Source organism: Parasteatoda tepidariorum, chromosome 6, assembly GCF_982258835.1.
Source record: "Parasteatoda tepidariorum strain Cologne lab strain chromosome 6, Ptep-v5.0, whole genome shotgun sequence".
NCBI classification, from domain to species: Eukaryota; Metazoa; Arthropoda; class Arachnida; order Araneae; family Theridiidae; genus Parasteatoda; species Parasteatoda tepidariorum.
Genome location: NC_141760.1, coordinates 73,700,704 through 73,726,388, shown reverse-complemented (window position 1 = coordinate 73,726,388; position 25,685 = coordinate 73,700,704). Strand labels below are relative to the sequence as shown.

At 28.1% G+C, this 25,685-nt stretch overlaps 1 protein-coding gene across 1 annotated transcript; it reads left to right on the top strand.

Moving 5' to 3' along the window:
* The first annotated feature begins 42 nt into the window (after nt 1–42).
* Nucleotides 43–25,487, top strand: CNPYb (FGF signaling regulator protein canopy b). Its single transcript, XM_043038555.3, has 6 exons — nt 43–622; nt 3,207–3,330; nt 6,093–6,227; nt 8,961–9,045; nt 14,999–15,116; nt 25,260–25,487. Exons 1-6 carry the CDS (start codon nt 496–498, stop codon nt 25,409–25,411), a joined length of 741 nt encoding a protein of 246 aa, XP_042894489.2. The 5' UTR covers nt 43–495; the 3' UTR covers nt 25,412–25,487.
* Nucleotides 25,488–25,685: the final 198 nt, after the last annotated feature.

Sequence of the window (25,685 nt, the reverse complement as noted above, 5' to 3'; positions counted from 1 at the left end):
TTTCGTAGAATTTTTTAAGTTGAACGTTTGTTTTTAGAGTTCAGTTCAAACAGTTTTTCAAGTGGTAGTTCTAAATTACATTATTTGTTATTAATAAAGGAATAAAAGTGAAGTTAATAAGTTTTTACAGTTGTTAATCGTCATTCTTTTAAATTCTAAATATCGCAGATGTTTTGATTATTTTTCTTTCTTTTTTGACGGACAGCATTTGTATATTATTGTAATTTAATTTATATTGTAGAAAGTTTTTGTTAACTATTTATGTAGCAGGAAATGTCTAGATATTAGTGTTTATTAGATGTACAACACTTCCTATTTACCAAAATGTTATCACTTCAATATTGCTAATTAAAAATTTTTTTTGTCATCTTGTTAAAAGTTAGCGCGTAATCTAATTATCAGTAGCCACTGATAGAAGTACGCGTAAATTGAGCCGCTAAACGAAGTAGATAAAACATACCCGCATGTGTTTCTAACGTGTAGAATATATTCAATATGGCTCGATTACGTTTATGGACTATTTTCTGTTTGTGTTTAATTTTTAAATTATCTCAAGGAAATGATGAGGAAGAAACACCGGAAGAAGAAATGTATGGTGTTAAATATGCAAAAAATTGTGAAGGTAAATTTGTATGCTGTTAATCAGTAGGTAAAATATAATTAATAGATAAAATAATTAAAAGTTCGCAAATTAAGAAGTAGATAAAATTTCTGCAAGCGTTGATAATTTATATTCAATACGGTGTAGAATCTATTCAATATGGTTTGATTGCACGTATTAATAATTTCATTTGTGAGTTTTCCATTAATTTTTAAATTATCTCTTGGAAATAATTTGGAAAAATCAGAAGAAATGTGTGGTATTAATTTTGCTAAAAATTATAAAGGTAAATTTGTATGCTGTTAATTGAATACAATAATTAAAAGTAGATAGGAGGTATGAACAAATTAATTAATCAGGGTTCAATATAGACCTTACAAAGGGCAAGGCATTAGAAACTGAAAAGGACACCTATCACCAAAAGGGCATTATTGTCTTAATATTTTCTTGGCTTTAAGATACAAATAAAATGCAAAGTTCTTAATTTTGTCTAGTGATGGAATCGCCACAAATTCAACTCTTCTTAATATCGCATTAAAAGCCATGTAAAGCGTTGATAAGACAAGCGTTGATAATTTATATTCAATACGGTGTAGAATCTATTCAATATGGTTTGATTGCACGTATTAATAATTTCATTTGTGAGTTTTCCATTAATTTTTAAATTATCTCTTGGAAATAATTTGGAAAAATCAGAAGAAATGTGTGGTATTAATTTTGCTAAAAATTATAAAGGTAAATTTGTATGCTGTTAATTGAATACAATAATTAAAAGTAGATAGGAGGTATGAACAAATTAATTAATCAGGGTTCAATATAGACCTTACAAAGGGCAAGGCATTAGAAACTGAAAAGGACACCTATCACCAAAAGGGCATTATTGTCTTAATATTTTCTTGGCTTTAAGATACAAATAAAATGCAAAGTTCTTAATTTTGTCTAGTGATGGAATCGCCACAAATTCAACTCTTCTTAATATCGCATTAAAAGCCATGTAAAAAGAATTAATAACTTCAGAAAAAACTAGCTATCAAACAATATGTAATTACCATGGAATCGTGTTGAAACAAATGCTTCAAGAAAGTTTTAGATGAAGTTCAAAATATGCATACATCGTATTGACATATTAATTATATCGTAATTTGCAAAACTATCAAACAATATGTAATTACCGTGAAAGACAAACAATATGTAATTACCGTGTTGAAACAAATGCTTCAAGAAAATGATAGATGAATTTCAAAATATGCATATCATAATGACATATTAATTATGTTTTGAAACTAAAGGGGAAGTGGTTGAAAAAAAATTATTGCCTTAAAAATAATCAGAAAATCATAAAGATTTAGAAAAAAAATAGCGCAAATGTATTGTTTTCTTAACTATTAATAAATATAAATATATTGGGGCGGTTAATTGGTTTCAAAGGGCATGTAAGGTGGAAATATTTCATTTAAGTTACTCTCCTGAAATGAACCCTGATTTCTGAGAAGTTTTTATTTGTATTAAAACAAAATGTTTTGACCTATATGCTGTAAGATTTTATTTGAAACTCATTAATAAATTCATTCATTTTTATAAATTTTTTTTTAGTTCTTATGCACCTTCAAAAATTTAAAGCCAATTTATTTAAAATACGTAAAAATATTTGCTAAATTAAATTCAGCATTTGCCAAATTCTGAATTTCAAAATTTGGCGAATTCAGCATTTACCTTTGCTTACCAACGTATGACTGGATTCAGGATTATGCTTGGTAGAAGTGTAGAAAAAATGAGCTAATGTAATGGTATCAAATTTATGTTTTTAGTGAGTTCTAAACATTTTTAAGAAACTTATTTATAGTAATAAAAGGAACCGAAATTCATTATCTCTTAGCCTTTGAAGATAATGTAGTGTTTATTTTTCATAGGTTTTAATTATCTTAAGGGAGATATATGTCCTGATCTGCTGCAGAATGGGAGCAGTTTCAGTACAGAGATCTAATTATTTCCCAATAGGGATTTGGTCTTTGCAAAAAGTCCTAGACATGAAACATTATAAATTGACATATATCTTGAAATCAATCGCACTCCTTGAATTCAATTCAAGTTCTGCAGAACCATTTACAAATTTGCAGTATAATGTAGAAAAAAATGAACATTTTGATTAAACGAACGCCAGCGAAAAATCGCCCGAAAAATGTAGATCACCATAAATGTTTTACTATTTTTTTATTTTATTTCTTTGAAACACTAAACAAAATAGAGGTTTGCGAAAAAATTATTGAATAAACTGAAGTAAAAAAAAATAATAGTTGAATTTTTTTTGCAGTTGTCGATCCCAAAAATATTGAAAAAAATACGAGGCCAATAATTTTATTTGTGTTTGTATTAATAAAAAACAGACTTAATATTTTCTTGTGAAATATCTATGATTACTTTATAAATACCTTTGTATTATTAATTTGGTAAATATAGGTAACCTAACTTTTATCACGGCTCTAGTTCAAGATAAACTTTTATAACTGTAACATCTTTATCAACATATACTGATGTGAAAATATTTTCCAACACTTGTTGAATTTTACTTTTTTCGTTATAAATATATTTCTATATTTTTTTTCAGTTTGCAAATATTTAGTATTGGAATTGGAAAATAGGCTTTCTGAAACTGGCAAAACGCATGAAGTAATTGAAATGGGATATGAATTGGACCCTGCTGCAAGAAAAAAGAAAAAATATACCCTATCGTAAGTTATGAAAGATCACATAATGCTAATCTAAAGGGCACCAGTTTTGAATAACATACATATGGCAAAATATTTTGATTCATTATAATAGCAATGGTCTAAGAATAATTTCTCCTAAAGAATTTATTTTTATTATTAATTTAAGCGTGTCAAAATATCTCACTACTTCTAAAAAAAAGTAACCATAATTTCGTGAAGAAACGCCTCCTTGGTATATACGCCGCACCCTCAAAGATCGGCCCCAAAAAATTTACGTTGATTTACTATACAAACGCAGGTATTGATTGCAGACTTAACACATGTTCTAAATACGCATATACAGTACACTCTCGATTATCCGTGCGCGGATTATCCATGCTCATTCCGAAGTCACAAAAAATATAAAGAGAAACATTTTCAAAATTAAGAAAATTTGATTAATGCAGTTATAACACTACAAAATTTCTGGAAGCAATATTCGTTATTGGATTACAGTATATGGAATATCAGCAGCATGGTCAAGGGTAAAATCGTCTATGTTATCACGATCTTGGAGAGAGATCATACCGCTTGATGAACAATCTTCTTCAGATGTTCAAGAAAAATATGATAACACAGTGTTTTCACTACAGTGTGAGAACGCGAGAATCTCGCATATTTTTTTATATTCTCACATTAAAAAATGATAACCGCGAGAAATTCGCGCATTCTATAAACCTATTTCAAAATTCGCGAATTTCTCGCATTTTGAAAAAAATTTCTCATTTGCGCCATTTAGAATAAAATCCGTTTCACTTTTCTTCCTGGATCTTTTATTATTTTCAAAATCTGCCCCATTATCTAGCTTCCCTATTTACCAGTATTGTTCAGAACCTTTAAGAACAACAGAACACCATCCTTCCGAACCACGGAACCTCTTTCAGAACGCATTTCTCTGCAACCACGTGTTTACCGTAGGTAAGGTTTCTTCATGTAAGATGTTAAAATTTTTTGCTCGTTAATGTAAGATGGACAAATACCTTGTAAAGCCAATATCTTCTACTCCGAAACGGACAAATGAAAATGAAACAAATGTGGGTAGAAACGATCAAAACGAAACAAATACGCATTTGAGCTACCTAATGAGAATAGCTGATGAAAAAGTAGATGTAGAACACTTTCCATTTGATGATGCTGCAAAAATATTCAATGCTTTAAAAATTAAAAGATATTAAAAATGCATTATGATTAACGAAATGATTTTTTTTTTTCAAGTCTCTTGGTGTTTTTTTCTTTTTTTTCCTTCTTTTTTTTAATTTTTGAAGTCTCACTTAACTTTTTGAAATCTCACCCTGTTTTTGAGAAAGGGTGAGAAAGTCTTACCCATTTTTTTTCTGAGATGAAAACACTGTAACAGTATTTTCAAACAAGCAAAAGGAATCTAAGGTTTCGAAATTCTTGATGAAGAAAATTTAGAAGATTGGTTTCCAGTATTTGACAGATGAAGACATCGTTATGTTGTTAAATCAAATAGTGATGATAGTAACTGATGTAGAAGATGTAGTAAATGAGGGAAATACAATTTCTCATACTGCTGCTCTGTGGAAACTTTATTAGATTATATGGGAGGATTTGATTACGGTGACATTACTGCGGTTCGTAAAATATGTGTATCGATGAATGCCGAAGACGCATTACACATTTTTTTAAAAGGAAAATTCCTAGTTTGATGTTTTACAGCATGCAAATGTGAGTAATTCTTATATTTTTTGTACTGATATTGATTTTTTCTTAAATAAAAGGAGTTTTCGGATTATCCGTGTTTTTCGATTGTCCGTGCGACCTGTCCCAGTGATTAGCCCGGATAATCGGGAGTGCACTGTTTATATAATTTAAATAGTTAAATAAAAATCAATAAAAGGATATTGAATATACAAAAAAATAGAAACAATCCTACTGTATAAAATGGATAAGTAACCATTAAAATATGAATCAAATAATTAATGTTACAAAAATTATTAAAATTTTTAAAAATAAAATTATCTTACTTTTAAATCAGCATTAAATGGTAAATCCAAACAAATTTGGTTCACAGAAAAACTAAAGAATAATTCATTCAGATATCTATACATGCATCGCTTAAAAACCTGCAAAATCAGAGCTCTCCGTATAGGAGCAAAATAAATTTATCTGTTCATTGTTTATTTCGGGTTTATCCCCATCATTAACACTTTCATCATCACTTTCGGTTTCACTTTTTCCCGGGATCCCAACCTTTTGGAAATGCCAGCATGGCAAGCAATCACTTGTGCAAGTGCTCTAAATTCAAAGTGTGTCTGTATATTACTCTATGGTTCAGTGATTGATGGCTAGATAAATAAAAATGTTGAAATATCTAAAAAAATTTCCTTTAAGTGTTTTTAAATTACCATGAGGTTGTTTATGTTAATTGTATTGCCTTGATTATATAGTTAGAGTAATTATTTCAATTAAAAGTAACTTATTAAAATTGAAAACTGCTTCTTATGCTATTGATAAATAATTAGTAATGTTTATTTTGTAATATTTTTTGTTTGTTTTTCAACGCCTTAATAATTTTATAATGTGGCATAAGAAAAACTGAATTTATATTTTTAAATTTCTTTTTGGCACAGTTCAAATTAAGCAGTTAATTATAATATTAGCATCTTTGTAAAAGTTATATATACATGGTACTTAATAAAATATTATTTTGCAGCTAAGCTTTTACTGAATCGGGGTCATGTATTTTTGCAAACACTTACGACATTTTCCATTTGTTATAGAGAACTACGTCTTGTGGAATCACTAGAAGGTATTTGTGATAGATTACTTGACTACAATATTCACAAGGAACGTAAAGATAGTACAAGATTTGCAAAAGGCATGAGCACTACATTTAAAGTTCTTCATGACTTAGTGTGCGTATAAATATTGTATTTTATTCTTTTTTTTAATGTTTTGTTTCTTAGTGTGGTCTTTATCTTGTGTCACCCTTATCATCTTTTACCTGTAATAAATCTTTATTTTTTTTCCATATTTAGTTGCACATTTATATTATAACTTAATATTTATATTTAATTTCAAATTTATAATCATTAAAAAAATAATTTAACAATCTGTGTTTGAGATGTTTAGAGTTAAAGTACCATACTTATTTATAATGAGTTGCATAGGGAATCAATTTAAAAAATAAGAATTACAGTGAAGTGAGCCAATAAACAAAATTGTTTCTTGTAATTAATATTTTCTTTGCACTTTAATTAAGAACATGTTTGCTTCCTATTTCTTGCAATTAATAAAAAGAAAGTATTCATTAATCAGTAGTAAAAGAAAATCTGTCAGAAGAAATTTTTTAAAAAAAATGCACTATAAGCAGCCAATTATCTTTACTCAGCAAATTAGTTGAAAGTTATTGCAACAGCTACTAATAGTGTGCATACAACAGCATTGTTAACACAGCATACACATGCTAACTGTTTGCATGTTACAAACTAACCCTAAGTATAGTTCTGAAATATAAGATTTTCCTTAAAACAGGGTTGGCAATTTGTCTGGAAGAAACTAAAATTGACCGATGCAAATGTTTTACGAAAGTTTATTAAAAAATAATTGAAATTTAAAATGAATAAATTTACAAAATGTAAAAAATTTACATTTAACTATTTTTAAAAGTAACTATTTTTATAAAAATTTTATTTTTAACTTATTTTAAAATTAATTAAATTATTTTTATTTTATTCAGAATTTTAAAATGTACCTTATTAATATAACTATTTTGATTTATGCTATCCGAATTTCCTGAAATAAATATGTGCACTTATATCTAGATAAGTAGGTCTAGATAAATTATTCGTAATTGTATTATTTAATATTTGAAAATTTAATTTCCTGTTTAATATTTTTTAGTAAAAAAAATTTTTCTACATTGGTTGGAAAAAACCCATTTTTCAGAGTGTGGTTTTTTCGATGTTTTTTTACACTGTAGAAAAAAACTTGTCTTTCCCTGCCTAAAAAATTCATTTAATTGAACCTAATTAAAAAATTATTAGATGTTTTGTTGATAAATATAGAAATTGGTGAATAGTGATCTAAAAATTTTTAATATATTCAGTCTTACTATATTTCATTTTTATAAAATCTGAATAAAATTACAGTAAAAGCTCAACTATCTGGAACTTGAAGGAAAAAGGCACATTTCAGATAAAGGACAATTCCTTATATTTGGGCACTGCAAACTCATTTTTGCTGTAACCTTATTTTTCATAAAAAATGCTTTGCAGAGAAAGAAAAATCCCAATCAAATAGTTTGCTACAGAAGTTATTTAAGTTATCTATAAAAAAAAAATTAAACTTGCGAAATGGAAACAAAGCAGAAGTAAGAAACTTAAAAAAATTTACAATCTGTATTTATTATTTAATATTGAAATGTTTGCCATATTATAATATTTACTTGCACTATAGTAGAAACATCGATCAAAACAAAATTATATTGAACTGCTGCTAACAGAAAAATAATGAAATTAACATAAAAATGAATTAATGTATTATTATAGGTAAAATATAAGAATAAAAAAAAAACAGAAATTTTCAAAATTTTAGTTACTTAAGATTTTTGTTTTGTCAAATTTGTAAAAAAAAATTGTCAACTTAGCTCCTAAATTGTATTTCTTTTACTTTAAAAATTGGTAAGCAAAATCATGGTAATCAATGTGAATTATTCTTTTCACAACATAAATAATTTTTTTTAACTTCCAATTTAATGTAAAAATCTTTTTCATTCTTTTTTTTTTTTTTTTTAGGTTTTTATAGATAAAGAAATTTAGGAAAATATTAACAGTTGAAAGTTTCAGCAATTTCATCCATAATCATTTCTAGAGTGCTATTTGAATGTATATTTAATACTAAAATGCTATAATTCAATTTTATCCCATCCATCATTAATTCCATCATCCTTCTATTTTTATCCCATCCATTTTCATCCTATTCATTGTTTAGAAAGAAATAAAAAGAGGTATATTACTCTGTAACACTGAATTTTGCATTGTCCTTTCAGAGAAAGTTACTATTAAATTTGTAACTATAATAAAAAAGATCCTAATCAGTTTTTAACTTGTTTCATTGTTTTCTTTATTAATTATATTTCGTTTCCTTATTACTCATGATTTTATCACTAATAATGATAAAATGTTTTTCTTTCTTTTTTTATATATAAGAGAAAGCAAATATATTTTTTTGAATTTGGTTATTAATGGTTTATAATTTCTTGATTATATTTTAATTTTAAGCTTTTACCTTGCTTTAATTCTATTAAGTATGTTTCTTTAAGCAAAACATTTATCTACCGTATATACTTATCATTGTTTTCAATAATAATGCTTATAGATTTTTGCAAAATGTTTATATCAAATCTGAAAATCCTTAAAATTCTGTTCAAAAATTCAAGTTTCTAATTATGTTTTTATTTAATGGAGAATAGCATATACTGTTTTGACTAAAAATATTGGAAAAATATTAAAATTTTCCTCACAAGTGTTATTTAAATCTTTGAGTAAAAAAAATATCTTTGTTTAAAAAAAATCTTTTTTAATTATTCCTATTCTGTGAGTGACACTTGTTATTTTCTAACTTTTTTATTCTTTATAATGTATTAGTGATAAAGGTGTGAAGGTTGAGCTAGGAATACCCGAAGAATTATGGGACAAACCTTCGGCTGAAGTAACAAATTTGAAAATGCAGGTAATTTTTATAACAATTTATTCTTTGTACTTCATGTATCTAGAATAATTTTAATGAAAAATATTATTAACGTATGGTAACATCAGCGTTTTTTCTTCTTTTTTGTTAGCTGCTAGGAAAGAAAAGCTGAACTAATTTTTGCAACACAAATTTTTCAATATTGATTTTTTTAGTTGCTATAACTACTTACTTTGTTATGTTTTTTGCTGCTTTATTAATTTTAGTTACTTTTTTTATACTAATGTTAATAGTATTAGAATGTATAAGTTTTTTTTTTATATTTAATGATTGACGAAAAAAATTGAAATTATTTTTACAAATTAAATTTTTCTACATACTCATGTTATTTTAAATATTTTAAACTGAAAAGTTGATTACATCAGCTTTTTTTTTCCTTTTTCCAGCTTTAAAAAATAAAAATGCAAGTTAAATAGCCTTAATAGATTTTAATTATTAATATTAGTTTATATTATTTTTTATGTTATTTTTTTATTTCATTATAAATTACATCATATGGTTATAAAATATTTTTACTGTAATTAAATTTAAAATTGCACAATGCTGCTTTTATTGCCAAGGCTTGCATGGCCCAAGAATAATTCTTTCTCTTTAATTTGGCCCGAAAATAGTTGAAGATAGATAAGAATGTGAAACAAATCTTGAATTTTCTGGCAAAAAGAAATAGAAGACTTAGTAAATTATACTGACATTAGCTTTTGTTTAGCTAAAGGGCATAACACAATAAATGCAGATGTTATCAAAAATAGGGGGGATGGAATAAATTTTTGCTAGGAACAAACATATACACAGAACACACATGTTGCGAATTAAAAACTTATGTACCAACAAAATGGTCATGGAGTTTCACTATCCGCAAATTCTAAATTTCGAATTAAGTATTTAAGTAATCACTTTTAATGCTCTTGATTTGCACAATTTTCCTTTTAAATCCATGAGATGTTCTAATTGCTTTTTCAATTATTGTTTTTGATTTTGGCAAAGATTTTAATAGCTCAATATTTTTTAAGCAATATTGTTGTGACATGCAAAATTCGGATTAAGCATTTTGGGAATCACTTTTTGTTGTGCTGGATTCCATCTTAAATCCATGTGGAGTTATAAGGAAATAGAATAGAAAAAAAATTATTAATCATGTAGCTTGAATATAATTTTTTTACTTTAAAAATTGCTTGAATATTATAACTATTATCTATAAATTAACTTGGTGTCATTTGTAATAAAGTTTTATTCCTGTAGTGGAATCTTGTAAGAACTAATAGTTTTAAGTTTTTTCTTAAATTAGTTAGCATAAAGATGTGATATATTTATCATTGGTAGGTATTTAAAATGCCAATCTTAGTTCTAAGAATTATGTTAAATGTGTCGTTTGTAAAACTATTTGTGTATAAATTAATATCTTGATATTAATTTTTACAATAAGTTTTTGCTTATAAAATTTTTAGGGGTTTTGACTTAGTATCAAAATTATCCCTGAATATCACATCACTCAAAGCATTTCAAATAGTGCCCTTTTTGGGTAAACTGTGCATTATATCATTGTTATTTGTTGAAAAAATAAGTTAAATGCATGTAACCTTTTTACCACGTTTATATAAACTTGCCTTCGTGTATGTCTGTCCGGGTGGAATTTTGTAATCGGTTTTAAACTAACTTCCCGACTAGCTACAAACTTCAAATTTGGCACATAGTTCAGAATTGGATGACAATGCATGAAAATGAAAAGAAAAAAGACATACAAAGTAAAATAAAATTAAAATTTAAAAAAAAAATTAGTTTCGAGATTGTCTTTTGTTGTCGATTCCGTTATTTCAAATTAGTATTACATGTCAGGTGAAACGATTCTTATTGTCGGAGTATTTTTATTGGCTGAAAAATCACGTGGTAGGATCCAGTTTTTCCTCATTCATTTCCAGATTGTTTTGGTTGTCATCAGCATAAAACTACTGAAAGTCGTAGAGGTATTGTTCTTCTATAAAGATTTTTGTATCCCTAATTTAAAATGAAAGTTCTATTATTTTAGTAGTGGTCTTGTAGTAGTCTTGACTACTCTTTACTAAGAAAAATAATCTAAATAAAAATATATATCCTTAAAAACCACGTTTTTTGTAGTGAAGAATAATAATTGAAAAGTAATAATTTTTAAAAAATATAAAATAAAAATTAAAAAAATTATAATTTAAAATAAAAAAATTCAAAATAAAAAGTAATATTTTTAAAAACCACGTTTTTGTAGTGGAGAATAATAATTAAAAAAAAATTGAAAAACGAAAAACGTGGGGCGCATGAAATACATAACAGTACATATACGCATACATATACACATTTTCTTACTCATACACATGCACAGCCACATATGCATCCACATACATATGCATATACACAAACATATTCCACATCCACATTCAGATACAATTACAAATATACATACACATATTCTCAAGAGCACACATACACACACTAATATAACATTACTGTTATGTATTTCATGTGCCCCACGTTTTGCGTTTTTCAATTTTTTTTTAATTATTATTCTCGACTACAAAAACGTGGTTTTTAAAAATATTACTTTTTATTTTGAATTTTTTAAACTAATTTTTCTTTTCCTAAAAATCTTTACTGAATTTTATATTAGAATTTCTCAAATCATTTGTTATGGTAAATGTATGCCAACTCTCATAATTTTTTCAGGATATTCTCTAATAAAATATTACTTTATATTCTGAGATGGAAAAAATGGTTTTTGCATAAAAATATTCTGATATTGCCTTGTTTTTTATAATAATAATGTCCTTAGATTCTTTTTCTCAAGAGGTTCATTTATATGAAACTGAATTTTCAAGTTCAGTAAGTAGTACTTGTGGTATTGCTATATTGTCGACATGATAATAATGCATTCATTTCGTAAGGACATACATTATAAATAACTAAATAGATTAAAACTAAATACATTTTTAGATTTGTAATTTCGTTTTTCACGTCTAGTTTAAATTTGTATCTAATTTCAGAAAGGGAAAGAGTAATGCAAAAATAAATAAATAAATGAATTACATATGTATATTTATATGTTAGTATCCTTAATCCTTGCACATTAATTTTCAAAGTGTTTAATTTAGTGACTAATTAATATATTTGTACAAATATATTAATTAGTCATTAAGATACTGCTTTTTAGACCCACTGGAATTAGAAAGCAGGGATGGCCACGGTTGAGATGGGCTGACTCAGTGGAGTCTGATTTTCTCGCAATTAATGAAAATAATTGGAGATCAAAGATAAATCGGAAGTCGTCATGGAGAAATCTTCAGAGGAAGGCATTTGCTCACATTGGGCTGTCTAGCCAACTATGATGATGATGATGAATTAATATATTTTCCAAATACTGCGACCTCTCCTTACTATGCTCTTTTTTTTTTATTCACTTTGGAACATCATGCATTATCATTTATCACTTACAAAATTTTATGATTTGTAGTACTTTTGTATATGAAATACCCGGTAGCAGAATTTATGAAATGAATCTGGAGCACTATCTTCATAAATCCAAATTCCTCTGATTTTACCGTAAGGCAATTAGACAGAGATTATTGTTGTATAAATTCAACTTATTCTAATTTATATTGAGTACAATTTGCAAATATAAGTTCCTTTGGAATCATAATAATTGAGGTAGTGGTCAACTATCATTAATGAATGGTGTACAAACTCTGATTAAACAACCCCTAAAATTATGAAAAATTCAAATTTCTCTTCTATAAAAAAAATTGCTTTTCAAGTGAAATGAAATTAATCCTTATAAATATTTGATAGATCTTTTACACTTTTCCTTTTTTTTACTACAGTACAGAACCTGATATCCGGAAATCGGAAAACCAAAAAACCGGAACGAAATTCGATAAATTTTCCCGCCATTTTTTTAAAAAAAAATGTTTTTTCCCTAAGATTTTAGGATTTTCCTTTCTTTTTTGAAAGATGTTTATCTTACCATCATTTTGGAAATAATCATTAGTGTATCTTCATCGTTTTTTCTTCTTGTTAAGATTATTTCCAAATATTTTTTTTTAGTTGGGTTTAACACGAAAAAAAATGGCTTTTTATAGCGATTCAGTTATCCAGAATAGCGGTGGTCCTGATCGTTTCGGATAATCAGTTCCCTTCTGTACTTGGTTTTTTGTTTTATTTCTAAGGAAAACACCCCAATTTTTTCCCTGTATTCTGTTATGTAAGCTTCCATCTTTTCTAACTTTTAAACATCTAATTAGTTTTGATTTTATGTGCAATTATTCGCATTTTCTTAAAATAAATTATTAAATATATACTTATATTAATTATCATAAAAATACACACATTTAATCTTATCACAGAAATTGTTATGTATAACAGGGAAGACATTTACGCGCTATAGCGCGTAAAATACGCAAAAAATTGAAATCGGACGCAAAAAAATGATCGCTACGCGTCCCGCGGGACGCGTAAATTTTTGAAGAAAGTTTATAAATTTCCCGACTTTTTAATCTTTGATATCGAAACATTTTAATAAAATCGAAAAATTGGGACGCAAAAAAATAAATCTGTATGCATCCTCGGTATTAAAAAAAAAAAAACCCTGTCTCCAGAGTTAGACCAACACATGTTAGACACACAGGTGGGAAACCAGTTCTATGACTCAAAATGTTGACCATTATAGCACTTAGAGGAGATATTAGGGTAGAGAGAGCTAGTCTATTGTTTGGGCTCTGAAAACTTGTTCCAAGATGGAGGTTTCCATTTTGGCGAAAAATTCATAGCTGGCGGTCGCATCGTACAGGAATATTTTCAAGAGTACTAAAGATTTTTTCTCTCTTTTATTTTATTTTGAATGCTTTCCCAATTTTATTCGTGATTGTAAAAGATAAGCTTTCAAATAAAAATACATTATAGGATGTGTGCTACATTTAGTTATTTACTTTTAATTTCTTAATCTTAAAAAGCTAATAACATATTATTTAAGTATGACTTTGCCAGACAATGAAATAAAAATAATGATTTAAACGATAGTTAAAAAAGGCACTAGCATAAATATTAAAACCCGGAACAAGGCAAAATCAACGGAATTCAAAAAAAAAAAAAAAAAAACCTAATGATAAAATTTATGAATAGAAAGAATTAATTTATTGAGTGCGAAATTTATCGCGAAAAGAAAAAAAATCAAACATAGTGGAATCAGAAAAACAAAACTGTAATCTGCTTCATAAAATAATCCTATGTTTAAATTAATAAACAATTCTCCTCTTATTTTATTTTTTTTTTTTGTTGATAAAACAACATTTTTAATTACTGCAGATGTGATTCCACACCAAGAAAAACCGCAACCAATTGATACCGCACTTCCAAAGAATGAGAATTTATTCAAAAGAAAAAGATTTTATTTTTATTAGTTGATGTCAAATAAATATATTTTTCTTTTTCTGTTCACTGATATGCATGCAATGCATTTTCCCCACCCCCCTCGTAAATCAAGCAGAAAACGAAATCAGCATGCCACACCCTTGAGTTTGATTGACGGCCTAAAGGAAAAAATAAAACATTCCTCCCTTCCCTGCCTTCAAGGTCACAGAGGAAATGACGTTTCTCTGGGTAAACGGGGGGAAAAATTTTCCCCTTCCTTACATTTTCCTCTACTCAACTTCAAGGATGAGTCCAAATTCCGCTTTTTTCGTTCTAGTTTAAAATGGTGGGAAAATCGAGCAAAATTTTTCCCAGTTTTCTGGTTTCCCGGTTATCTGGATACCGGATAAATGGTTCTCTACTGTATTTGTTTAAAAATTTATGTAAAGGACCCATTTTTTTTCAAAAGGACCCAGTTTTTTAAAAGTCATGGGTCCCAGGGACCCGGGATTTTGAAAGCCTAGTGTCTTCCCTGATGTATAATATAAACTGTATAATTTTTTTTCAGTGTGAAAATTTACTAGAGAAACATGAAGCTGATATTGAAGATTGGTATTTTAATCATCAAGCTGTTCCTTTAAAGCAGTTTTTATGTATGGATAAGGCTTTGCATAAAGGAGATACAGGTATAAAATTATTTTATTCTAAATGTTTCATGTATTTTGTATCTTATTCTATTATTTATTTATTTCAATATTGAACAATTGTAAGGCCACTGCTGCTTTGGATGTTCATTTTGTTTATAGTGAAAAAACTATAAGATTTAGAAACTTGATATTACTAAAATGTATAGAAAAGTGTACTGGGGATGGAATAAAAATACAATTTGACTGTTAGTTTATTATTAGTTGTTAAACTTGTAGTTAAAAAAAACCTTGTTAGACATTCAATTGTCCGTGAAAATGACTTTGTTGAAATTCTATGTGCTGATTGGACCTTTTTGAATAATAACTTAAGTGAGAGTATTTTTTTTTTTCAAAATTCCTATTTGCTTGAAATTTATTACAATTTGAAGTGTTTTTTTGCAGTTTTTTCTTTAAATAATTAATTTGCAGAAAAAGTTGTAGAACTCTTACAAACAATTCTTGAATCCCAAGAAAATGTTGGCTATGAGGGATTTGCTGCTCTTTCTAACCTGAAAAGAATTATCGAAACAAAGAAGGTTAATAGTCAGAAATCTTTGAAAAATTATTTGCAGTGTTAAATGTATGTTTAAAAACTTTTATGTAAATAGATGTGTGTGGTACAATTAATTAACAAAAATGCCAGTATTTTTTCTACTAAAAACAATTAAAGCACTTTAAATAGAATTTTTTAATTAAATTGAATTTTTTAAAGTACCTGTATAACTCGAAACCTCTTTATCTCAAATTTTCATCCTTGAATTCAAGATAAGCAGGTTCGACTGTATAAGGTTATCATTTTACCTTGTTAACAAGTAAAATTACTTCTCATTTATTAATGCTTATTTCATCCCATATTCTGTATTCATAAGTTTATATTTTTCAAGTTTATTTTAATCCAGCTATCATTTCTTTTCGTGACGATTAACATATTAATACAATGTGTTTGTATAAAATTGTAATTACATTTCTTAACATAATTATCTTTTTTTATAAACTTTTAAGGAAAATGTTTTAAGAAAATCAAAGGAAAAAAACAGTTTCTATCATTAAATCTGATTCTGAGAAAAAAGCGATTTGCTCGTGGACATGAAATGTTTTTTTCATAGCATGTTCTATCTTCACTAAGGAAAAACTCGTGGGGGTAAAAGAGTTCCAATTTTCATGTTATTGATTTGCTAAAATTTAGTCAGCAACAGATGGCAATCCAATCGGAACTTCTGTAAAAAATTGACATAAGCCGTTCATTCCCCTTGATCTTCAGTGATTAATAAAAAGCAACTACGGGGTTTGGTAAGCAAAGCAGACCGCATGTAGAGCCTCCTAGTATATATATAAAAAAAAATTTATTTACACCTTCAAGTCCTTTTTATTTTTATTGAAATGTTAAATGCAAGCTTTGAGCAATGTTTATCTTCTCACTCTCCTTTTTTTTTTTAACATATCAGCAATGTTATATAATTTCATAGACTCTACTTACATTTGTAATTATTACCATGCCTTATAATTGTAAATTAATTTCAGTCATAAAAAGTAGTTAGTTAAATTACACGCCTTAAAATGATAAGGGTAGCTTTTGCTCACTCATAAAAATTGTCCATTCTTATTCCAAAAGTGTTATTTTAAATTCTTAAATTGTAATTTTGCATTCTTGTAGACTACACAAAAGCATTTTTGTGACTGTTTGATAGATAGTAGGAGTGCTCTAGAACAAGAATTATTTCATATCTTCTGTAACAAGACATATTAAATAGAAATGTTCTGTTGGTCAAAAACAACTCTCCTTAGTAAATTACGTTTTTTAGTGGCAAATAATTTTATTTTCCGAACTAAAATTATAAAAAGGAACCTTTTTATTTAAACAAAATTATTTATAGTTGCATTATATTATAAATTTACTATTATATTATAAATTTACTATTATATTACATTATAAATGGAATAAAAATTATGATTAGATTTTTATCTTAAACTGTCACGTGTAGGATGTTGGGCATAAATAGTTCTATTCTTAACATAAGTTTTTCTGTAGGGACTTGGATTGTTCTGTGTTGTTTCATCATAGTTTTAATTGATTTCTGTTTTAAAGTTTATTAGAGAGTTTTTAAAAAAAAAAACTTTTCTTGATTCTGATATATTTCTCTACATTAAATGTCACTCATGTATGACTGGCATCTCTAACAACTAAACAGCTTGCCTACGTCTTTTTTTAAAACTTTTTATCTTTTTAACATAGTCTTTGCATGTACAGTGTATCCCAAGCAAAGAATAGTCTATATATACCATAAGGTTTATTCCATACTTTTTATGAACAGTCCTTTTTATGAAAGGTATAATCTTTATTTAATGAATTTGCAAAAATAGGTGCCCAATCTTGGGAAAAACAACAAAAATCAGTAGTTTGTTCAGACTTTTTGTAAAACATACGCTTTTTGTGAAAAATCTACTCATAGTTTTGGGAATAGGAAAGAAAAAAGTCCTATTTTTGTGAGGGAAAAAAAAAACAATTTATATCTTTTAAGGAATTTCAGTGCTAAATTGAGTTAGAAACATAATTTTTCAGAAGTTTTGTGAAGGATGATAAAATATACTCATGATAAACTGTTTAATGAAGGATGCATTTTAAGGGCAAAAAGTTTAGTGAAGAGTCTGCTAAGAAACCCAAATTTCTCCTTATATTTCTGTTGCACTAAGAAGAACAAAATAATGCTGTTTTCTAATAGTAGACAGGGTTTAATAAAAAAAAATATAGAAAGTTTTATTTATTTTTAAGTAAAAAGAATTCTGTTTTATTTGTGAATTTCTTTAAATAATAAATCAATTCAAAATTTTCATTATTGAATGTATTTTCAAAAGTCAAGGCATTTATACTATTCTCAACAAATTCTGGAAAAATAAAAACATAAGAAATTCAACAAAAATTAGAATTTTCAATGCTAATCTTAAATTTGTCCTACTGTATAGATCTGTGAAATGGCACTGCAATAAAAATAACATGAAAAACCTTTAAGTTTTTATTAACAACTGTTTAAGAAGAATCTTGCATTTCAAGTGGTGCCATAAAATTTGTAATGCAGAAATCTGTAGAAAAGCAAAACAGAAACCGATTGATCTGGAAATTAAAAAATAGGAATGGATTGATCATGTTCTCTGTGAGATGGAAAGCTATTATAGAAGCCCTATGCTGCAATTCGGAGTGAAAAAGGAATATATGTACACCTTTGTTTAAGGTGTTTCCTCGGAACAAAGTGGGAGTGAAATAGTCGCTAAGCCTAACCTTAGAAGAAAAACATCACAAATTACAAAGGTTAAACCTTAATGCCATAATTTTTGGTTAATTTATTATGAGAGTATATTCATCCTGAGACAAATAATGCTTTTTCGCCATAAAAATCTGGAGTCGATGTCTTCAGGAAAAAAAGAGAAGCACAAAAAATATTTTTAACAGTAACACGATGGACACAGGAGGAAATTAAGTGGTCTTTAAAGATTATTTGAGCTTAAAAAAACGCATATGCCTCACCCTTTCACTAAACTAGTTCTCCTACAACGCATGAGTGATCTGCCTGGATGTGACAAATATTCTTACAGAATGCATATTGACTCACCTGTCCCAAAGAGATTAAAGGTGGTATAATAGTTTGACAGAAATGAGCTATATTGCCTGTCTCAAGTGTTATCTCATTGTTGAATAAATACTAAGAAAAATAATATATTTAATATTAATTTAATTTCAATAACTTGCACTGTTTCTTTTCTTGCAAATATATTAGATATCTTTTTTTTTTTTTTTTTTGCAGAATATTTTAAGTTTTTGCCTAGTTTATGACAAAGTGATAAATTTTCAAAATCAATGTGAAAGTAAATCAATTTCTCTCATCCCTTATGAGATTGATGACCACCCGTCTTTTATATATAAATAACAAGAGACGGATTAAAAACTAAATGTGATAATAATTTGAAAATGTGTTTATGGAATGTGTAATTGTATAGCAAATATGAATTAAGCTCAGTTCAAAGTTCACTCTTTGTTTAAAGTCTTGTCATTGTTTATTTGCGTAGTTTTCTATACTTTAAGTTATCTTGGGGAGTTATTCTCTATGAATGCCTCCTTTATATGAATCTCAAGAGAACTTTACTTTTGTTTCTTTTGTGAAAAGCTTATCATTTAAAACTGTTTTTGTGAATGACCTAAAATGAAATAATCCTTAAAAGAAATTTTCTTTCTGCCCTCCGCAATTTTACCACAATTTTTTCATAAACTATCAGAAGTTTAATAGGCAAATAAAGAAAAAATATTTCTTTTCAAAAAATAAATGTTTTTATTGTACTTAGACACTATTAGGAAATAAACGGAAACGTCTTATGAGCAAAAAGGAAAACTCTGATATGGGTAGGTTTGTTTGTATTGTAAATCACTTATAAGGGAACTTGATATGGAAATGGATATTGTTAAAATATTTTAAGTCTTTCTAGATTCAATAGATGTAAATCCTAAACTGGACCTATATTGCAAGCCTGTAATGTTTCTGTAATGGCTTTCAATATGGACCCAGTTTTGTGTATCTATATTTTGAACATTGATCCTAGAATGGTTTTGAATATGGGACCAAAGTTAATTTCTATATGGGACCCTTACAGGCTTATAATATTGGGATGTCTAGATTTTTTTCGTGTTTGTCCTAGAATGACTTTCAGTAATGAACCATGATTCATTTCTATTCAATCTAGATCTACAATATTGGGATGTCTATATTTTGTAATATTGGTCTTAGATAGCTGGAAAAGAGCAGATTCATAGCCATTCTAGAACCAATATATTTTTATTTTTACTTTATAACCGTCATTGATCAGCCGACCCAATTTTGGGTTTACAACTACGAATGTTCTACTCCGTAGCCTTGTAATTTTGAACCAATCCAGAAGACAAGGAAAATCCTGGATCAGTGCCCCCAGAGGTATGATTTGTTACGAGATTATGGAGGACTTAGTGACTCGACAGATATAACATGAATCAATCACCATTTACTACACAGTAGACTGGTCCAAAAAAAACTTTTTTTTAAAATTTGCGGGTCTTAACCCTAAATACTTGTACACATGACTAAAGAAGCCCCCATGCAAAATTTCAGCTTATTTCAAGTACATTTAGAGGTAGCTCAAAGGCTTTGAAGTTTTTACTTTGAAACCTTAAAAAAGTCATTTCCATATTATCACTATTTATTATTTTTTTACTTATTTTCATAAACAATGGTCATATATTATGATGTTGTTGTTGTTAATTTACGTCGCACTAGAGCTGCACAATTTGCTATTGGCGACAGTTTGGGAAAGTGGTCACCCACCCGCACACTGATCGTAGCCAGTGATGCTTGACTTCGGTGATCTGCTGTCAACCATGTCTTAAGGATCAGTCCACTGCGGGACCATATATTATGATAAATATAATAATTATAAATATAATTATTATATAGTTAACATTTTGCTTCTTGTTTTGGCAACACCAAATTACTTTATTTGGGTTTGGCAACACCACATTGTTTATTTACATCTGTGACCAGGTGAGATTTTATTGAAACAATGTCAACAAACAATATTAGATTTAGAAAAGACTCTTAAATTTGGTTACTTGGTTTTCCCATAAGTGAAATAAAAGGATGTAAACTACCTTCCATTAATGCAGTACTAAGAAACTTCTTCTTTCACCATGAGACAAAAACAATACATGAAAGTGCAAGTCACACTGTTGATAGTGTGTTGACCTTCTGGAATAAGGCTAGAATTCCTACAACCGAAAAGCAGAATGCAGTAAGAAAGTTAGAAAAATTAGTTGAGCGGTACCAAAAATTGAAAAAGAACAGAAATCGGCGTACGAATACTCAAGACAATGAACAGAATTTTTTCAAAGAATGCAAAATGTTGTGGGATATTGCTCATGTCGGTGCTTTACAGATCATAAAAATTGAAGAGGATAAGAAGTTTTTGCTTAAACAGCGGGAAGGATTTGAAGGCTGTATGTTGTCAGTCGACAGAAAACTTGAGAAGAAAAAGAAACGCTCATCTAAAAGGAGGCAATTTGAGACACTACCATCTAATAGTGTGGACATGAATAAAAACAAAACTGTATGTTATCCTTCATCAAGTGCTGAAATTAAAGAAGACTGTGGTTCAACTAGTCCTCAGAAAGTGATACTGATGATGATACTTTTCAATATCCTAGTACTTCAGAAAAGACAGCAAAGGGGAGAAAAAAAAACTTCTTTCACCTAATTTGATGTCTGCATTGGATCGAACAAAAACCTCGGATCGCAGTGCTACATTTTTAATTGCAGCAACAGCCCAAACAGTAGGAATAAATGTAAGTGAAAGTACTGTTTCACGAAGTACACTTCGCAGACACAGAACAAAATTTCGAGCCCAGTTAGCAAAGGATTTGAAGCATAACTTCAAACCTGATGGTCCGCTTGTCGTCCACTGGGATGGGAAACTCATGGCTAGTATTTCTGGAGAAATGGAGGAATTTGACCGCCTTCCTATTCTTGTCACAGGAAATGATGTGGAGAAATTACTTGGTGTGCCAAAACTGCCAGTTGGCACAGGCAAGGCAATTGCAAAAGCAGTATTTGATACACTTAATGATTGGGAGATCATAGATAAAATTCAAGGCATGTGCTTTGACACTACATCTTGTAACGCTGGTATTCACACAGGAGCATGTAAATTATTGGAACAGAAGATTGGAAAACAGCTCCTCAGTTTGGCTTGCAGGCATCATATTTATGAAATCATTATCGGTGATGTGTTTTCTGCAGTATTTGGATATTCTAGTGCACCTTGTGTTCTCGTATATAAGAGATTCCAAAGTCTTTTTTATAGACAAATCTTCTTTCAAATGTCCAGAAGAAACAATAGTACTTTCAGAAAATTGGAAAGTATTAAAAGAAGAAGCTATTAAACTTGCGAAACATAATCTTACGTTTGAAACAAAATCATTGGCAAGAAATGACTACAGAGAGTTTTTAGAACTGACTTTGATCTATCATGGACAGTAGCCTCCATGTGGATTACATTTTGCAGCACCAGGAGCATTCCATCATGCACGGTGGATGGCCAAAGTTATTTACTGTTTAAAAATATACATGTTTCGTGAACAGTTCAAGCTCACACCAAAAGCTAAAGGGTTGAAACGATTTAATGATTTTAACACACACTTGTACATGAAAGCCTGGTTTCGCTGCTCTAACGCAGCTAATGCACCTTTCATAGACTTAGAATTTTTGAAACATTTAAATTTGGTGAAAAATGAATGCAAAGAAATCTCAAAAGCTGCACGCAATGGGTTGAAGAGGCATCTGTGGTAATTAAACGGTGACTTATTCATGCTCAGCCTATTCAGCTGTCATGTAAGCACAGAAGATAAGGTTTTAATGGTTGAGAAGTTGTTTAAAATAGATAAACATATAGAAGATGTAACCAATGCTTCTAAATGATTAAAGGAAAAAGATATCGGAAATGTTAATGAAAAATCATTGCATGATTTTGTTAATGAGAAATTTTGGATGATATTTAAGTCATTGAATATACAAGGCGATTTCTTACATTCGTCCCCATCGGAATGGAAGAAATTTTATTCTTACCATGATGGTGAAAAGAAAGTGAAATGTTTAAAGACAGTAAATGACTGCGCAGAAAGTGGCGCAGCGCTCATTACAGACTACAATGAACTGATAACTAAATATGAAGAACAAAAACAATTCTTACTTCAAGTTGTGGAATCCCACAGAAAGAAATTTAAGGATACTAAAAAAACCACACTTGTTCAAAATGTATGATTTTTTATTAGGATTTTCTTCATATATGCTTACTAATAGATATTGTGTTGGCTCGCTCCCTTGTATTTTATGATATAAATAAGAAATATGTATATATGAGTGTACAATTCATGGTTTTTGATGGGAAAATACAAATAAAGGTATAGTGTCAATGTTTTTTTTTTTTTTGTCATTTATTTATGGGTCATTCTCACGAAAACTGTCATTTTTCAGTTCATAAAATCCCCAAAAAGTAAAGTGAATAAAAAGCTCTGAAACTTTTTATATTAATAGAAATATGTAATGGCATTATAAAGAAAGTATATATCCTATTAATTATACTTAATATTTAAATTAATTAATTTTTTAAATAATTAATTTATAATTAATTAATTTATAATAATTAATTAATTAATTTAATAAATAAATAAATTAATTTAATAAATAAATTAATTAATTTAATAAATTAATTCAATAATTTTTTAATTTATTTTTCAAATTAATTAATAAGTAAATTAATTATTTTCACTATTTAAAAAGTGAGGGAATGACACTAATAGTGAGGGAATGATATTTTATTTCAATACATGTTTTTATCTAAGTTACATCTACTTAAAGTTTGAAAATGATAACATACTAAGTATATCTAAATTTATTACAATTTAGTCTTATATATTTAATAGTTTTTACAGGTTTGGGAAATAAAATTGGCTGGCACGATTGAACAAAAAAAATTTGATAATATACTCATCTTGAATCATTCCTTCACTTTATACACTAGTGAGGGAATGACGAATTCAATAAAATTTGAAAATAACAGTTAGGCCTAATTAATTTCTGAAGTCAATCACATACAATTATATTCATACAAGAAAGCAACATATAATTATCCACTTTCTCGATGAAGTTGTATTTTATTTTACTCTAAAAACTGACATGAGGGAATGACAAATATAAAAAATTTTACCTGGTTTGATTCATTCAAATTTATTCCACAGCAAAGCTTCTTTAAGTTGAAGATGGAAACATACTGCAATTTTGTTCTATGATGCCAGTTGTTAACTTCTGAAGTTTTTATTAAAATATTTTTATTCTAAGAAGATTGCAGGTGATAAGAACATTGTTGTGAGGGAATGATGCAAAACACTGGGGACAAAGTTTAAAATAGCGCTGTGTTAATATTTTTATCAGAAATTAAATTTGAAATTGATTTTCTGAATTCTATATTTCAGTGTTCTGAAATAAAAAACACGAATTTGTAAAAAATAATTTTTTATTTCAGAAACAATTCTTTTCTTTTTTTAACTCAGCAGTGGGGACAAGTGAGGGAATGACATATTGGTATATTTTAATTACCTAAAATAAAAAAAAAATAAAAATTGATAATTTTATTTTTATTCTTTTGTTAGCTTGCATTGTGAGGGGCACTTTCCCTGAATTTTTTTTTTTTCGTAAGCTGTATAACAAACATAAAATATACTGGGGACATGAAAATGACTGTTTTTGTGAGAATGACCCTTATATGAAATGCAAAATCCCAAACTTCAAAGTCTTTGAGCTACCTCTAAATGTACTTCAAATGAGTTGAAATTTTGCATGGGGGCTTCTTTTGTCACATGTACAAGTATTCAGGGTTAAGACCTGCACATTTTTAAAAAAAGTTTTTTTTGGACCAGTCTACTACACAGGGATTCTTGGGCCTGCAGGGATCAAACCTACGACCTCTTGGACATGGTCCCAAACCCCTACCAACCATTCTATCCCAGCCCTTAGGACCAATATTTAAAAAAATTTAGACAGCCCAATATTTGTCATTTGGCACATGTTCTTATAGGAAGCATATTTAGCCAATTTTGAGTCAGAACTGTGGCCAAGGTGAAATTGATTCTAGGGATATTATGTGCGAGTGATAGTATATATTATATTTTAATTTTTTATGCTTTTAATTGCATTTCTCCAGCATTGATATTTTAATTTGTTTTGTGTTATGTTATACTGTGTGCATTCAATGTTTTGGACTATTGTTATGAAAAGTTGTGAAGAGCTCCAAGATTTTGGGTATGGTACCCTGATAAGGTTTCTAGATTTAATTCTGTCCATCATCAAATCAAAAAAAAAAGGGTAAACTGTTGCTGAAGTTGTATAAACAACTATATTGGCTAGTTGCATTTGGCCCTGTGTACTGAGTTTTTAAAATTTTATGCATGTAGTTTATAAATTAAAAAAACAACATTGGAAACTTTTTATGATACCAGTAAGTTTGTAACAGAAATTTTTGGTTCACTAAAATGTATTTTGGTTTGTCTTGCTAAAATGAATTATTTTGTGTCTTTAGAATGTTTAGATGAAAATTATGTTCCTCCACCACCTGAGAAAAAGCCGAAAGGAGATTCTAAAGATGCCAAAAAGAAAAAAAGAACAAAACATAAAAAGGAAGAGAGTAATAAAAAAGAAAATAGAAAAGGTGAAACAAAAGATGAATTGTAGAGAAAAAAAAATTTATAAGTAGTTTTATTTTATGTAATTTAAATTTAATAAATCTTTTATAATTTTTTACTTTCAATTTATTTACTTTTTTAAAAAAATTGTGAATATTCCCATTTATTAATGGCATGTTTGTAATAATACTTTAAAGAAAGTAATGTAGTTTTTATTATACAGTTGAACCTTGATCCATCAATTCTGTTATCTTTGGGTTTAGACGTCTGTATCATTTTGTTTTAATAGTACCGTCACAAATGCTAATCTTATCACACTAATG